Here is a 17,084-nt window from a genome sequence, read left to right as displayed (position 1 = left end):
TAGGCAAGCAACTCAGTATACGGTTCAAAGCAATCTGCTATATTACGAAATTAGAGATAATTAATCAAATAATCTGTGATACATAAGCAAGTAAGCCTACCACGTGACATGCTAAGATTGAGTCTGCTCCTAAGTCTAAGGGTCCTCATTGATAGTATGTTGTCATTTTCTATATAGTTGTCATTTCATATAAGGTTCTCAATATAAGAGTCGAAGATTAAACACAGGTACCTCACCTTAATTAGTCTGTATCTATCTACGTTTTTTTTTTTAAAAGATAGTAAAGAAGAAACAAATTGAAATGGTGACACATTGTTTGATCATAACAGCCATTTTATTTGAGTATATATCACTTTAAGATTTTTAGTTTTGTGGCCCATTCCACACGTTTATTTATCATTTCCATTTAATTTCTGGCTTTTAAATATTAAATAATTAGAACATAGTTGGATAATCAAAGAGTCTGATTATTTTGTTACTTTACTAATTAAGTTGGCTTTATTTTCGGTATTTGGAGTTAATAAGTTGGAGACAGTTATGAGACAAATGTATTTTATCTATTTATAGATAATGGAGAGATATGCATTAACGGCTATAAATTATACTCCCTCCGTCCACGAAAATTTGTCCCATTTTTCCATTTTCGTCCGTCCCCCAAAATTTGTTCCATTTCACTTTTACTATTTTTGCTAGTGGATCTCATATTCCACTAGCTCATTCCTACTCATATTTTATTATAAAACTAATACTTTAAAAGTAGGACCCACAATCCACTAACTTTTTCAACTCACTTTTCATTACATTTCTTAAAACCTGTGTCCGGTCAAACCGAGATGAATTTTCATGGACGGAGGGAGTAAGTTGGAGTATTAATTAGAAAATGATTCGATTTTAATTAATGAAAGCCTACTATCTTAATCTAGTGACAAAGAATAGATAAAAGGAGAACGCCAAAAAAATTTGCAGGATTAGTTAACGGCTCAAGTGGGCATAAATTACTTCACCATCCAATAAAAAATATGCATAAATTTCTTCTGCCGAAAGTATCGTGGACCCTCTCTATAATGCCAAAATTACATTGTATTTTATGATTAATTATCTCACATCAACCTCTATGATTAATTTATCCTAGACAAATTTTATTTTTAACTTATCTCATATTGTATCACATTGTTATCTTATCTGACGAATCAAACAGCACCTAATAGTGCAATAATATATCTTGCGATTGAAAAATATTGATCCTTGTATGCGATACGTTTTACATCTACAACCGAAGGAAATATACAAAACAAAATGAAGATGGAAATCAAAACAACATTGTAAAACAAACCAAACTGTAAGCCTTGGCACTGGGAAAGGCGAAAGTCCTTACTCCCCCTTTTCCAACAATGTCTTCAGGGGAGTAGTTGTAAGAACTTGTAGCCAACTCTGTATTCTTACATACGTCGAAACCGGCGCATGTTTGGGAAGATTTTCGGGATCGTCTGTAAGATCTTGTTGCAACCTCTGTATTCTTCTAAGCAACAACGAAACCAGCTTACGTATTGGAAAGTAGAGGAACAGTAATACGTAAACGAAGACAAAAACAGAGGCTACTATGACAACTATGTGGCCAACTGATTTTGTTTCCTTGGGATTGGTCATAATTAAAGAAACTCCATAACTCACTCCAATAGACGTAATCGCCACCCACATGGAATAGGTCGCGATCGCCAGAAAAAAGAAGTTCACCTGTGGCGCTCCGGTGCTGATAAGGAGGATTGTGACGATCGCTGAAATGAAAGCCGTGGTGGTAGCACTAATGAAGTGTTCATAGACTGTAGGATGAGTGGTGGCCATCACTGCTCTGCCCGCGTTGTGTGATGGCGTGTCATCCTGCCACACGCCCCCTGGGGGGCTGACCGTCACTTGGAACGCCATCGTGGCTATCAGGACAACCACCACCATCGTCATGTCGGTCAACTTAGGAATGGCTCGACGATCGACTGGGGATAGACGTTATGCAATATTCTTCGCATTTCTAAATATGTGCTTGTGTCGCGAAAGCTCTCGTGCAAGATATCCAGTGCTGTTTTGCCAGTGGAATTCGTTGCTAGTTTCTTTATTTTGTTACTTTCCACCAAACATCGTACAATCTGAAATTGTTGATACAATAGTATAATTACTACTAGAATCTAATTAATTAGCAACATACATATACAAAAAATATATACCTCAAGTTGATTGGATCTAACAGCCAAATGCAAGAGTGTCTCCCCATCATCATCCTTTGCACAAACTAAGTCTCCCAATTTTTCCACCAAAATCTTCAATGTCTCAATTTGGCAATGTTTCACACACAAGTGCAACGCAGTCTGACCGCGATGCACTCTCTCCCGAGCGGGAAATAGATCCCGTTGAAGCAACTCCGCTACAACCATAAAATGCCCTTTCATGGCTGCAATATGAACCGGGTTCATCCCTTGATCGTCTCGCCACCAGCACATCTCTGGGGCCACCAACAACAATCTTTTTGTGACTTCAAGGTCCCCTTGGTCCACTGCAATGTGAAGAGGTGACGATTTTTGGGAGTCCGAAATCCGAGCTAGCAGCGGATTAATCTTCAACACTTCTTCAACAATGGCTATTTGTCCGTACATTGCTGCTATGTGTAGAAGATTTCTTGAACATGGAAATGAAACTCCATGAATGAGATATGGATCTTGTTTAACTAGTTGTTGAAGAGTTGTTACATCCCCTTTTGATGCAGCTTCATAGAGTTTCATTTCTACTGCCTCAGTCGCCATTCTTGCTCTACTAATTAAATATTAATGTCTTTTTTCCTCTACTTCATTAATTTCTCATTTTCTTCTTATGCACAAATGATCAGACAAAGAAACTCGTGTGATATAGGGTCAGGTTCCTTATTTTAAAGTTGACTAAATTGCTGCCGATTTCCCATTTTCAAGAAATTAAAGACCTCATAGAAATTTTTTAAAAAATTAAGTAAACCTCACAAAAAGTAATTATGCAAAGAATTCCGGATCCATTTGATACACGGAATTAAAACTGAATTATAATTGAAATTCTACGAAATTATATTTGAAAGAATAATTCAATTCCATATACATTTTGTAAGTAAAAATGATATAATTGATACTAAGTGTGGGTAGTGTGCGTCTGAAATGTGGTTATCATAAAAAAAAATGTGGTTATCATAAAAAAAATATATTTTATGGTGAGAATTTGACAAGAATATTGGTTAGCATTTTCCACATAGCTGCCCCACCTCTGTCATTTTTAAATGTTCACTATTATATTTTTGACTATGAAAACTACAATAATGATGGGCCACAATTTCATCGAATGGTGGATTGGACCCGTTGGCTAATGAATTAGCTAGGCTGACTTTTACTTTTATTTCCATCTATATCAAATAAAAATAAATAATAATGCGATAATATTAACCGTCGGCATGATTAATAAATTGATGCGTTAATTTGGCTTTTAAATCTCAAATGATTACAATATAAAGGGGATAATCAAAGAAAATAAGGAGTTTTAATAAAACAAATCTAGTTAATTATTTGGTTATATAATTATTTAATTAATCAAGTTGGTTTTAATTTCAATTAAATAATTTAAAGCTAATGAATATTATTATATACTACATGCATGAAGGCATTATTAAACAAATTAATAAAGTGTAGGATCCATGGAGATTGGAGACTTTTATATTCAAAAGAGATGCTTAATTTATTGAAGAAAAGGGACAATGAAAACAACTGTATATTGGTCTATTTAGTATACCTAGTATTTGATAAAAACTTGCAATATTGTAATTATCGATAAAATCAATGTACAAGTTGGATGGGTGCAATGCCCATCGGCATAACCGTAAGTAATACTCCCTCCGTCCACCAATAGGAGTTCCGTTTCATTTTGGTCCGTGCGCAAATAAGAGTCCCGATTCATTATTACTATTAATGATAAATAGACATCACATTTCACTAACTCATTTAACTCATATATCATTTAAAACTAATATATATAAGTGAGACATTAGTCCTTACCATGTGGTGTATTTAGTCAATTCCAGAAATATTCACTCTCTTATTTTTTGTCCTGTTATCCAAATTTGATTAGTTGAACACAACAAATGAAAATGTATCTGAAACACTACAAGCAATTGCATAATGTACATGCACTCGTGAATCCTTAGTTTATTTGACACATTTAGCATAATGATGCGTCGCTATAGCTCGATTTTTAATCCTAAACAAGTGATACAATTTCTTCAAGAAATACTCTAATCAAGAAGCCCACGCCTAAAAGTGATTTCACTTTCACATTGTTAATTAGATCATGCACATTTTATGTTGTTATATTAGTCTCGTCGGAATTGTTTTCGAGTATTTTAATTTGGAGCACTTATTTTTAAAGCGATTTCGACTATCCCTTTTCCCAGTTGGCCCTGTATATATGTGAAGAGATTAATTGATTGAAAATGAAACTATACATTCTTTGAGTAATTGTTCGAATGTTGTTTCAATTTGTTTCAACTTCACTATCGTTTTCAGAGACAAATGCAGATAGATACATGACAGAGGTGAGACAGCTGTGTTGAAAATACCACAACGCTTATACTAGTACTAGTATTTAATACCTTATCGGAATATATATTGTGAAGTAGTGAGGAAATTAGGATGCTTGTAGCCAACCTAAGACAATGGCCATTTGGCTGTGTGTGGTGAGTGGACATCTATCATTTATGAATAAGTATAAGAAAAGGGCAAGAAGAAGTAAATAAAAACTAGAGATAAAAAGAGAGAGAGAGAAAAAAAAAAAAGAAAAAAAAAAGGAAGAATTAGTGGGAGAAAAAATGGTGAGTGAAGAAGTAGAAAAGAAACTCTACAACGCTGCATCAAGTGGGGATGTTACAACACTTGTACATCTACTTAAACAAGATCCATATCTTGTTCATGGAGTCTCATTTCCATGCTCAAGAAATCTTCTACACGTAGCAGCCGCAAGAGGGCACGTCGAGATTGCCTCGAAATTGCTGGCAGTCGCCCCGGAGATGTGCTGGCGGCGCGACGACCAAGGCATGAATCCGGTTCATGTTACAGCCATGAATGGGCATGTCGAGATTCTAGAACATCTCCTAAAGGATAGTTGTTTCCCTGCGTTGGAGAGACTGCATCGCGGTCAGACTGTGCTGCATTTGTGTGTGAAGCACGCTCAATTTAATGCGTTAAAGGTTTTGGTGGAGAAGTTGGGAGATCTTGTGTGTGCAAAGGATGATGATGGCGATACTATGTTGCATTTGGCTGTTAGGTGTGATCAAGTCGAGGTAATTAAGCACCAACTCTCATGTGTCACATTTAAAAGTAGATCTTAGGTTCCACTAACTCATTTAACTCACAATTAAAAGTGAGATTCATATTCTACTAAATTTTATCATCAACTTTCTTTTAAAAAATCAAACAATTGTTAAAACCTGTATCGGTCAAATATGAGATACTCCCTCCGCCCCCTATTAGGAGTCACTCTTTGACCGGGCACCGGTTTTAAGAAATGTAAAGAAAAGTTGGTTGAAAAAGTGAGTGGAATGTGGGACCCATTTTTTTATATTGGTTTTATAATAAAATGTGAGTGAATTGAGTTAGTGGAATGTGAGACCTACTTACTATTTATGGTAAAAATGAAGTGTGACTCTTAATTGGGGACGGACCGAAATGGAAAAGTGTGACTTTTAATGGGGGACGGAGGGAGTATTTAATTAGAACCAGAGGGAGTATAATTGATTTAGATTTGACTTTTGAAACTAGCTTGTTCTAAATTACAATCTTTTGATTAACAGATTCATTTAGATTCATCTCCGGGAGTATAATTGATTTAGATTTATTATAATCTTTCTGTTCCACAGAAAAGAAAAAATTAAAACGGTAGTTGGTGTATTCTTGGTGGAGAATGAGTTCCTGAATAGAAAAAAAAGTTAATTGTTATTTTTATGGGAATAATCAAAATGACAGAAGTGGTTTATTTTTATGAGACAGAGACAGAGAGAGTACATTTCTTTTGTTGGCTCGAGTTTGTAGTTAAGATACAAACAAGCATATCCATGTCGACTTGTAGATTTTCAAAGCCCGTTGTATACATTATCCCCACTTGTTGTTAATTTTCTTTCGGATGTTCGACGACTGAATAGCTGATTCGGCTCAATCAAGTGTGTCAAACATCCGAAAACAAAATCAACAACAGGTTTGACAATTCATCGAATTTCAAAAGATTTAACAACCGAGAGTATACATATTATGAACAAATTTCAGATTGTAGAATACTTGGTGGGAATCGAAGTCCTAAAGCAGGAAACAAGAAATGGGATGGGCAAAACTGCGGTCCAAATCTTGAACGAGAGTCCTCCAACCACCCGCAACTACTTACAGATGAAAACGCTCTTAAAATATCAGTCAGATCTCTTCATTTTCCAAGTGATCCCGGAGATGAGCAATACCATGATGGTGGTGGCAGTCCTGATCACCACGATGGCCTTCCAGTCGGACTCAACCATAATCCACGGCTAGCGCAGATGTCAGACTCCCAGAAATCATCGCCTCTCCACATTGTAGCTGCAGAAGGGCACGTTGAGATTGCCTCCAAATTGCTGGCAGCAGGCCCGGGGATGTGCTGGTGGCGCGACGAGCAAGGCATGAATCCGGTTCATGTTGCAGCCATGAATGGGCATGTCGAGATTCTAGAACATATCCTTTTAGAGAGTAGTATGCCCGCGATGGAGAGACAGCACCGCGGGCAGACTGTGTTGCATTTGTGTGTGAAGCATGCTCAGCTTAGAGTGTTGAAGGTTTTGGTGAAGAAGTTGGGGGAGCTTGTGTGTGCAAAGGATGATGATGGAGAGACATTATTGCATTTGGCTATTAGGTGCAATCAACTCGAGGTAATTAAACACCAACAACTCTTTTTTTTTATATCTTATTTGAAATATTAGTTGTTTTTTTCTTGAGATACTATTTATATAAATAGATTACTTCGATTCATGCTTTCACATTCGGTTCATTTATTATATTTCATCTAATCCCAAAAAAATAGTACTCCCTTCTACCATAGTAGATGTCACACTTTCCTTTTTAGTTTGTCCCACAAAAGATATTCTTTAGAAAAAAGTTCTCTCTCACATTAATATAAATATATTATATTCTCTTTCCACTTAACACACAAAACAACACCTCCTAAAATCATGTGTCAATTCTCAAGTGTGACATCTACTACGGGGCGGAGGTAGACCTGCCCAAGGTTTACCGAACCGCCGGTTACGGTTTCGAACCGAAACCGTGAGAAATATCTCGAACCGAAACCATAACTTTTAGAACCGTGGTTCGGTTCAGGTTCCAAAATTTTCAAACCGAAACCGCGAACGAACCGCCGGTTAACCGACGGTTTCACGGTTCCATGTGATAAAACTATTCTAATTTTGAATCTAATAACTAATTAAACTAAAATTTTAAAATTCACATGTAAAAAATCTTAGGATTAGCATTTTAACAAATTCACACAAAATTCTCAAATATTTATGAAGTAATATTGATTTGATTTCGACCAAAATTAAGAAGGAAACATGATTTAATTAATCAAGATTAACTAAATTCAATTAATTTAGTTAATGCAATCACACATGATTTATTAATACTATAAATTAAATGAGCACAGTTTTTTACGTATGAATATTCTCATATGCAGTTTTCAAAATTGATTAATGAATATGTACATAGCATAATTTGATAATACTATAATTAACATTTGGTTTAGGTATGCGAAATTGATGAGGGGGTGGATTGGGAATAAGCAATTAATAGGCGAGAAACATAAGATTTTACTTTCAATATTTATTTTCATACAATTCACTGGAGAACAACATAAATTATTTAGACATAAATTGTTACACAAAATTGTTACTTTCAATATTTTATTAAAACACATAATTATTACATAACTGGAATTATGCTATAACAAGGAGTAAGAAGATATATGGTTAATTATGTCTAGAAACATCAATGTAAATAGTTCAACGTCAATGTCATACATAATTTATATATATAGGTTTTATATTAATAAAATGTTAGATTATGTTAATACATTAATGTTTAAATAACTTTTTTCTTAAGGTGACACATATATGATGGTTAACCCAATCCCATAATTAGACCGTTATATGCTAATAATATACTTAATTAACATTTGGTTAATGAACATGCAGTTTTCGAAATTGAGTGGTTGGACTTGAGGTGGGTGATGATGGTTGCACTCCTCAAAATTGATTGCATAAAACACTATTTTTTTATTTTTTAAATGTTGATTTTAAATTTAAATTAGATCCAATTTAATAATTTCAAACTACATGACAAAAAAAAGAGGAAAAAAACCGCGAAATCGAACCTAAACCGCTACGAACCGTCTGAAAACCGGCGGTTCGGAACCGAAACTGAAACCGCCGGTTTTCGAACCGAAACCGAAACCGTGAAATAGCCTAACGGTTCGGTTCCGGTACCATATTTCCCAAAACCGGAACCGGCGGTTCCGAACCGTGGGCAGGTCTAGACAGAGGGAGTACTAGTGTTATCTTTCTATTATCATCCGTTCAAAAAAAATAGTCTTATTTTTTTATTGTTATCCGCCCACCGTAACTTGTTTCATACTTTATCCACATTTATTATCTTTCACTCTCATATTTTATGCACATTTCCTCTTTCTCTCCTACTTTTACCCACTTTAAATTTTATCAAATTTGTAATAAAATTTATAAGACTATTTTTGGTGGACAGATCAATAGAGTATTTCTTTTGCTAGCAAGAGTTTTTACTTGGGATTTAAACAAGCATATCCACGTGACTAGATTTTTGAAGTTCATTGTTTATACCCATGTTCGACGATTAAGTAGTTAATTGGGTTCAATAGAGTGTGTCGAACATCTGAAAACAGAATAAAAAAGAACATATAATTTGCAAATTATCATATAATAGCAGTAAGTAGTTAAGAACATAATAAGGATAGATGTCAAATGATGTAATGTAATTATTGTGTAATTAAAGAATGATTATGACAAATTTCAGACTATACTATACTTGGTAGAATACAAAGACGTAGGGCTGGAAACAAGAAACGGCATGGGCAAAACTGCACTCCAAATCTTGGACGAGAGTCATCCACGCAGAGTCAACTACACACAGATGAAAAAGCTCTTGACAGATCCGTTACTGATTGGCTTTGAATTTTCCGAAGCCATACCGGACATGAGCAGCACCATGATAGTGGTGGCAGTCCTGATCGCCACGATGGCCTTCCAGTCGGCCATCAACCCCGCGGGCGGAGTATGGAATGAAGATGACGCCAAGTCCTCTCGCAAGGCCGGCGAGGCTGTGATGGCATCCACCCATCCCAATACATACAAGAGCATTATGAACGCCAACCAGATTGCCTTCGTATTTTCCATCATGGCGATGTTCCTCTTCACCATCAAGAAACATCAAGCACTTCACCCATATTTCTTCATATTCATGTCCTTTCTCACCATTGGTTTGGCGCTCATAGCTATCCTGATCACCTTATCAGAGTCAATATACGGGATCACTCCAGATGAGCATGTGAAATTCAAACGAAGCAATATTTTACGGATATTGATAATGGTGCTGGTCATAGCCGTAGTGGTCCCGGTATGTGTTGTTGGTGTGGTGAGTTGGTATGAGTCGTGGTTCAATAAGAAGAGGCGGCAGTTATATCGTGGTGCTCATGCTTTCCTACGTCGAAGGACGGACCCAGCCGCTCCAGCGGGGGCTTAGCCAGTGCTGGACCCAGTACCCAACATGGCTGCTCCGACGCGAAGAACCCAAAGACCAAATTTGATTTTTTACTTTTTTTGTGTGTTAATTGGATTTGGAAAAAAATGTCCGTATAAATTTTATGATCTTGTCATTTGTTTCAGTATTATGTTTTTTTTTACTTGTTATGTATCTATATTTTAGATGAATTGCTTAGTTTAAGTACTCCCTCCGTTTCGCCATAGTTGAGTCATTTTACTATTTCGGAAAGTTTCTTCATAGTTGAGGTCATTTCCTTCTATGGAAATTTTTTCTCTTTCTTACTTTATTCTCTCTACTTTATTCACTTGATACTTTATTCTCTCTATCTTTTCATTTCTCTTACTTTTTTATCAATTTATTTGACACATCCAATATTCATTTCTAAAACTCCGTGCCGAAAAGTTTCGCCTCAATTATGGCGAAACAAAAGGAGTACTTTATAATATTTGAAATAATATTTTAATATATACTCCCTCCGTCCCAAGATAAGTGACCTACTTCTTTTGGGCACGAGATTTAAGGAATGGTATTTAAATAAGTTAAAATGGAGAGAGTAAAGTATGAGAGAGAGAAAAGTAGAGGAGAAAAGAGAGAATAAAGTAGATGGAGAATAAAGTAAGAGAGATTACTTTTTGCTAAAAATAGAAATAGGTCACTTATAGTGAGACACCCAAAAAGGAATACAAGTCACTTATCTTGGGACGGAGGGAGGACGGAGGGAGTATTTAATATCTTTTGATTGCGAGATTTACTCCCTGAAAAGAAGGATTTCTATTTTTAGGAAATAGACGGTTCTTATTTTACGAAACTGAGAGTATTATTTATACAAATCTTTTTAGTGCATATAGAATCAATGGTCCGGCCACACACGTTTGAGAGTGGAAAATTTCCATTAGTCAATCATATGTCTTCGGACATCATTTCATAGGCATTTTTTACAAGAGAAAGAGAGAGAAAGCTCGTAGGCTAGGTGTGATCAATTGCTAACTTTCTTAAGTTGCTAACTTGCTAATTCATCAATGTAGTATATTAAAAATGTCAACACGATAACATTAAAATGTCAACATATAATTTTGTTAAACTTTAATATAATGTGTTGATGACGAGGCCCATAAATAATAAAGTAAAGAGAAAGAGAAAAAAATTGTCATAAATGAATATGAACTATTTCTATTATACGGATGAAAAAGGAAATACTGTAGCTTATTTCTATGTGATGGAGGAAGTAATATACTCCAATCAAAAGATTATGGCATTAATTCACAAAAATTGTTGGGATTATAAATTGCAATTATCTCGTACTCCCACGGTCCCACAATAAGAGTCACACTTTGTCATTTTGGTCATTCCCACAATAAGAGTCACACTTCATTTTTACCATAAATGATAAATAGCTTTCACATTCCATCAACTCACTTTACTCACATTTTAATATAAAATCAATATAAAAAAGTGAGTCTCATATTCCACTAACTTTTCCAATCCACTATTTTTTACATTTTTTAAAATTCGTGTCCACAAATAACTCCTATTATGAGACGGATGGAATAGTTAATAAGGATAGATCATGTTGTATTTATTGTGTAACTAAAGTATACTCCCTCTTATAACCAAAAAGAAAAGTATACTCCATATGTCTGTCATTTATAGTCTCATTTTGATTTGGCATAGGTTTTAAGAAATTGTTAGATTTTGTTAAGAAAAATGGGAAAATAAGTTAGTGGAATGTAACACTCTTGTATATATTAGTTTTAAATGAAATGTGAGTGGAATGAGTTAGTGGAAGGTGTGACCCTATTACTATTTATGGTAAAAGTGAACCGGGACTCTTATTCGCGGACGAACTAAAATGGAAAAACGAGACTTTATTCGCGGACGGAGGGATAATTTTATAATAGAATATGAATGTAATAAGTTAGTGACGATGGGTTCACTCACCTAAAATAGAATAAAGTAAATGAGAAAATAGCAAAACGAGACTATAAATTGCGGATGGAGGGAGTATTTATTATGAAAATTTTTCAGAGTAGAATACTTGGTGGAAAACAAAATCCTAAAGCAGGAAACAAGAAACGCCATGAGCGAAACTGCCATCGAAATCTTGAACGAGAGTACTCCAACCAACGTCAACTACTTAGATATGAAAAAGCTGTTATCAGATTTTTCAGTTTTCATAGTCATCCCCGGGATGACCAAAACCATAATGGTGGTGTTATTCCTGATAGCCACGATGGCTTTCCAGTCGGAGTATGGGCTGAAGATGACCACAAGTCCCCTCGCATTAGGTGCGCCAACACGACCGCCTTCATATCTTCACTCGCTGCGATGTTCTTCTCCACCATCATGATCCAGCATACCCTTTACCCATATTTCTTCGTATTTATGTGATTATGTCCATGGTCGCCATGGGTGTGGCGCTGCTAGCTATCGTGATCACCTTCTCCAATGAATGGCTGCTATAACTCCAGATGAGCTTTGATGAGGGCTATGCATCGACAACACGATCTTGGTGCTGATGCTTTCCTACTACGTCTTCTATACTGGACTTCTCTCAGCAGTTGGAGATGCACACCCTTTTCAGAGCCCTTCGTTGATTCCAAATTTAAATGTTTGTATGTTGCCTAGCTAGTATGAACATGTGACGCTTTGCTTTTATTATCCTACTAACTCAGATTATTTTCACACTCAAATTGTATTTCCTTGGGAACATTGTGGTCCGCAAAGTTTGTCAAACTACTCCCTCCTTTGTACACGGATATTAAGAAATGTAGTACAAGTAGTGGAATGTGGATCCTACTTTTATATATTAATTTTATAATGAAATGTGAGTGAGATCAAGTTAGTGGAATATGAGGCTCGTTACCAGAAAAATAAAATGAGAAGTTTATGGGTATTATCAAGGTCTGTAAACTTTAATAATATCATCTTGCGGAAGAGCTGTGCTCTTGCCGACAGCAAGAGCACACCCAAGCCCGCCGCTGCACTCTTGCCGACGGCACGACCGTGTTCTTTCCTAAGAGCACAACCGTGCCGACGGCAAGAGCGCGAGCAGCCGACGTGACATGCTCTGGTTGGCCAACGTTGATTGATATATATATTTTTTTTAATATTCAAAAAAATCTGAAAAATTTCAGATTTAATAAAGAAAATATTTTCCCACTTCCCAATAAAATATATCCATTTTTCCACACTTTTAATTCATATTTGCATTATTCCAAAATTCACACTTTCATCTATAAATATCCTCATTTCAACACAAAAAATCACACTACACCAAACAACTCTCTCAATCTCAATTTTTAGGATTTTAATTATGTAATTTTTATTTTGAGGATTTTAATTATGTAATTTTTAATTATTTAGTAATTTGTAAAAGTATTTCGGGTATTTTGAATGAATTTTATATGTGGAAATTTTTTTTAGTAATTGAAGTATTTAAATTGAATAATAGAATGGTGGGACCCTTGAGCATGCTCTTGTGGAAGAGCATGAATGTAGGTGTTGTGCTCTTGCGGAAGAGCAGAGAATTAAAAATAAATAAGGGTGGGTCCGGGCTCACATCCATACTCTTAGCAAGAGCATGGATATGAATGCTCTAAACCCTGTATGATTTATATTGGCCTAAAGTTTTAGTCCAAAAAAACCCTATGAAAAGAGCCTAATCTTGAAAAGTTTTAGTAAAAAAAAAACTATCAAATTTCATCCCTTAACATTGTCGGAATACAGACAATTGAGATGTCGTTGGAATCCTTATAAAATTATCTTTAATTTGATATATTTTTTGCGAAAAAATTATTTAAATCGAGAAAGTTACGTAAATTTAAAGTTTTGAGATAATTTTGATGAGAGAGAATTGACATTAATACTCTTTAAGTTCATTTAATAATTTTTTTAATTTAAAATATAATCCATATGACATTATTTCAACCACTAGATCTTCTAATTTAATGGTTAAAATTTAATCTTAATTTGTGATTGCTAATTAATTAGCAACTGAACACTCCCCATAAAATCAATACTAGTTCAACGTATGCACCAGGCTCAACTTTTGATCTAATCATATAAGGAAGAAATATCTTACTTACTAAGTTGTACTCCATCCGTCCCAGATTAAAAGTCACTTTTTGCCATAAAAGTCCGTCCCAGTTTAAGAGTCACTTTTAGAATTTTTCATATTTGGTCATACAATTTTACCCCATTCTCCATCAAAAATTACATAAAAATGTCATTATCTACATTAAAATAAATCAAAACAAAAATCAAAAGTCAAAAGGGACTCACCTTCAACCAACTCCACCATCTCACTTCATTTATTACACACTCTACCATCTCACTTCATTTATTACACACTCTATCATCTCACTTCATTTATTACACACTCCAACTCTTTCTTAAAACCCGAACCATAACAATAAGTGACTCCAAATGTGGGACGGGGGAGTATTTTATAGTTTCATTTAAGAGTGAACTACATAAATGGTATCTGATCTTTCACTTTCGCACGCAAATGGTACCTGATTAATAGTATAAATAGTGAGAAGAATGAGTGAAGAAATTATAATATCACTTTTGGTACTTAGTTTTGTATGCCCAAAATAACCTTAATGATATAAATGGAAATATGTATTTGTTTAGAGGGCATTTTGGAGTCAAAATTGCATCAGGTACAAAAAATGTGATTTATAGATACCAAAAACGATATAAAATAAAGATCAGGTATCATTTATGTGCGAAAGTTAAAGATCAGGTACCATTAGACATGCCCAAGGTTTTCGGTTCCGGCGGTTAACCGCCAAACCGGAACCGTCACCTTTTTCTTGAACCGGAACCGCTGGAATTTGAACCGCGGGCCGGTTCCGGTTCCAAATTTTAAGAACCGAAACCGCCGCCGAACCGCCGGTTCCGGATGGTTCCGAACCGCCGGTTAATCGGCGGTTTCACAATTCCGGCATGGCGTTCGAGGCATGCAGCTTTGGCAGCCATAAAGTCAGCCTTTTCAGACAGTTTATTGACCAAAACCGCCGGTTAACCGCGGAAAACCGTGAAAACCGGTGGATAACCGTTGAACCGGCGGTTTAACGGTTTGGAGCGGAGCACGAGGCTGACACGATGGGATGGTTCATGGCAGGTGGTCAGGCGGTTTTGCAGCGGTTTGTTTGACCTTTTTTCAGCTTTTTTTTATTTTTTTTTTAAATTCGAAATTTGAATTCAAATTTATCCAATTTCCCCCTAATTTTTATCAATAAATACCCCCCCTATATCCTCACTTACATTTACCCCACTCTTGTTAATAAGAGTTTCTCTCTTCAATCTCCCAATTCTCTCTCTTTGTCTCCCATTTCTCATTGTGCTATTTGTGCTTTCAATTATTCAAGTGCTACTCTCATTGTGCTATTTGTTATACTTGTTCTATTACTATAGTTCTATAAGTTGTCTTTCTCAATTGCCAAAAAAAAAAAAGTCCATATTTCTACTATAATTCCATTATCCATAAACTATCAAGATGTCATCCCGAGAAGGTCGTATTGATAAAGGGAAAGGAAAGTCCAAGCGGCCTAGTCGAAAATCCGTTATTGATGAGATTTCTCAAAGGAACATGGATATGTGGCAGGTTAATATTTATTATCTACTAATATTATTAATTATGAATTACATTACATTATTGTTCATAATGTTATTTGATATTTACAATTACACTACAAATATTATTTTATAGAATCGAGAAGAGCAAGATATGGCCAATGCTATTGCTCTCTCCCACGCTCAATCCCAAGGCGGACGTGGATATGGTAGCGATGCTTATGTTGGTAGTGGTAGTGGTGCTCCAGGTCCCGGTGCCTATTCTCAACAAATTCCAACACCGGTGAACCTTGATGACGATGATGATGAAGAAGAGGAGGAGGAGGCGGAAGAGGCGGAAGAGGAAGAACAAGAAGAAATGTCCCCACCACCACCAAGGAGTCGTCGTGGTCGTGGTCGTGGTCGTGGACACCCTCCTCAACCTTCTAAACCAACTGAAAGGTCTTTAACCTCAAACATCATGGTGAAACATTTCAAGAAGGTACTAGATACTACCGATGTGATGGCACTTGAAGTTCGACAATGTGATGTTGTCAAATGGATTCACTATCAACGAGTGTGATAAGTGTGTTTACATTAAGAACACAGATAACGGGTTTGTTATTGTGTGTCTGTATGTTGATGATATGTTGATAATGGGCAGCAATAGTGTCATTATTAACGAGACAAAAAACATGTTGAAAAGAAATTTCGATATGAAAGATATGGGTCTAGCTGATGTGATTCTCGGAATCAAAATTTTGAGGACTAATGAGGGAATTACCTTAACGCAATCTCATTATGTTGAGAAAATGCTTAAGAAATTCAACTCGTTTGATTGTAAGCCAGCAAAGACTCCCTTGGAGCTCAATGTCCATCTAAGCAAAAATATGGGTGAGCTCGTTGCTCAAGAAGAGTATGCAAAGGTTATAGGAAGTTTGATGTTTATCACGAACTGTACTAGACCAGATCTTGCTTGTACGGTGAACAAGTTGAGCAGATTTACGAGCAATCCAAGCAAGGAACATTGGAAAGCTTTGTGCAGAGTTTTGAGATACTTGAAGTATACTATTGACTTTGGATTGCACTACACAAGATATCCCCAAGTCCTTGAAGGGTACTATGACGCAAATTGAATCTCTGATTCAAAAGACTCATTTTCGACGAGTGGGTATGTGTTCACTATGGGGGGTGGTGCTGTTTCGTGGAAGTCAACGAAACAGACGTGTATTGCTCACTCCACCATGGAATCTGAGTTTATCGCTTTGGATAAAGCAGGGGAAGAAGTCGAGTGGCTCATAAATTTCCTAGAATGTATTCCATGTTGGAAGAAACCAGTGCCCACAGTAGTGATACACTGGTAGAGCACACAGTGGCTTCTATAATGGTAAGTCTCGACACATTCGTCGTAGACATAATACCGTAAGGCAGTTGATCACAAGTGGTGTTATCGCAGTTGACTATGTTAAGTCAGTGGATAACATAGCGGATCCATTAACAAAAGGTTTAAACCGTGATCAAATGCATAAATTGCTAAAAGGAATGGGACTGAAAGCCACATCTTAAAAGATGAGTATAGTGGTAACCCAACCATACGATTGGAGATCCCATGGGATTGGTTCAATGGGAAACAAAGCTATACAAATCTAGTTGTAACACTCAGATGAT

The 17,084-nt window shown here is 36.0% G+C and overlaps 1 protein-coding gene and 1 pseudogene across 2 annotated transcripts; one reads left to right on the top strand and one right to left on the bottom strand.

The window, feature by feature from the left end:
* Positions 1–1,228: 1,228 nt before the first annotated feature.
* On the bottom strand, positions 1,229–2,824 carry LOC125205813 (uncharacterized; annotated as a pseudogene). The gene is made up of 2 exons (XR_016135711.1): positions 2,217–2,824; positions 1,229–2,138 (listed from the first exon to the last, which is right to left on the bottom strand). The product of XR_016135711.1 is annotated as an uncharacterized LOC125205813 (transcript).
* Positions 2,825–4,690: 1,866 nt separating this feature from the next.
* Positions 4,691–10,003, top strand: LOC148932204 (uncharacterized). The gene is made up of 3 exons (XM_089063615.1): positions 4,691–5,335; positions 6,315–6,940; positions 9,111–10,003. The coding sequence occupies exons 2-3, from the start codon at positions 6,575–6,577 to the stop codon at positions 9,834–9,836; spliced, it is 1,092 nt and encodes a 363-aa protein (XP_088919741.1). The 5' UTR covers positions 4,691–5,335; positions 6,315–6,574; the 3' UTR covers positions 9,837–10,003.
* The last annotated feature ends 7,081 nt before the right edge of the window (positions 10,004–17,084 follow it).

This window comes from Salvia hispanica, chromosome 2 (genome assembly GCF_029641045.1).
Source record: "Salvia hispanica isolate PSC_SH4W2 chromosome 2, Shi_PSC_v1, whole genome shotgun sequence".
Lineage (NCBI taxonomy): Eukaryota > Viridiplantae > Streptophyta > Magnoliopsida > Lamiales > Lamiaceae > Salvia > Salvia hispanica.
This window is presented reverse-complemented; position numbering and strand designations above follow the sequence as displayed.

Bases quoted from the DNA above. Each gene is read 5' to 3' on its own strand.
- LOC148932204 (XM_089063615.1), top strand. From the start codon at position 6,575: ATGTCAGACTCCCAGAAATCATCGCCTCTCCACATTGTAGCTGCAGAA. The intron at 6,941-9,110 runs GTAATTAAACAC...GACAAATTTCAG, and splicing joins TTAGGTGCAATCAACTCGAG to ACTATACTATACTTGGTAGA.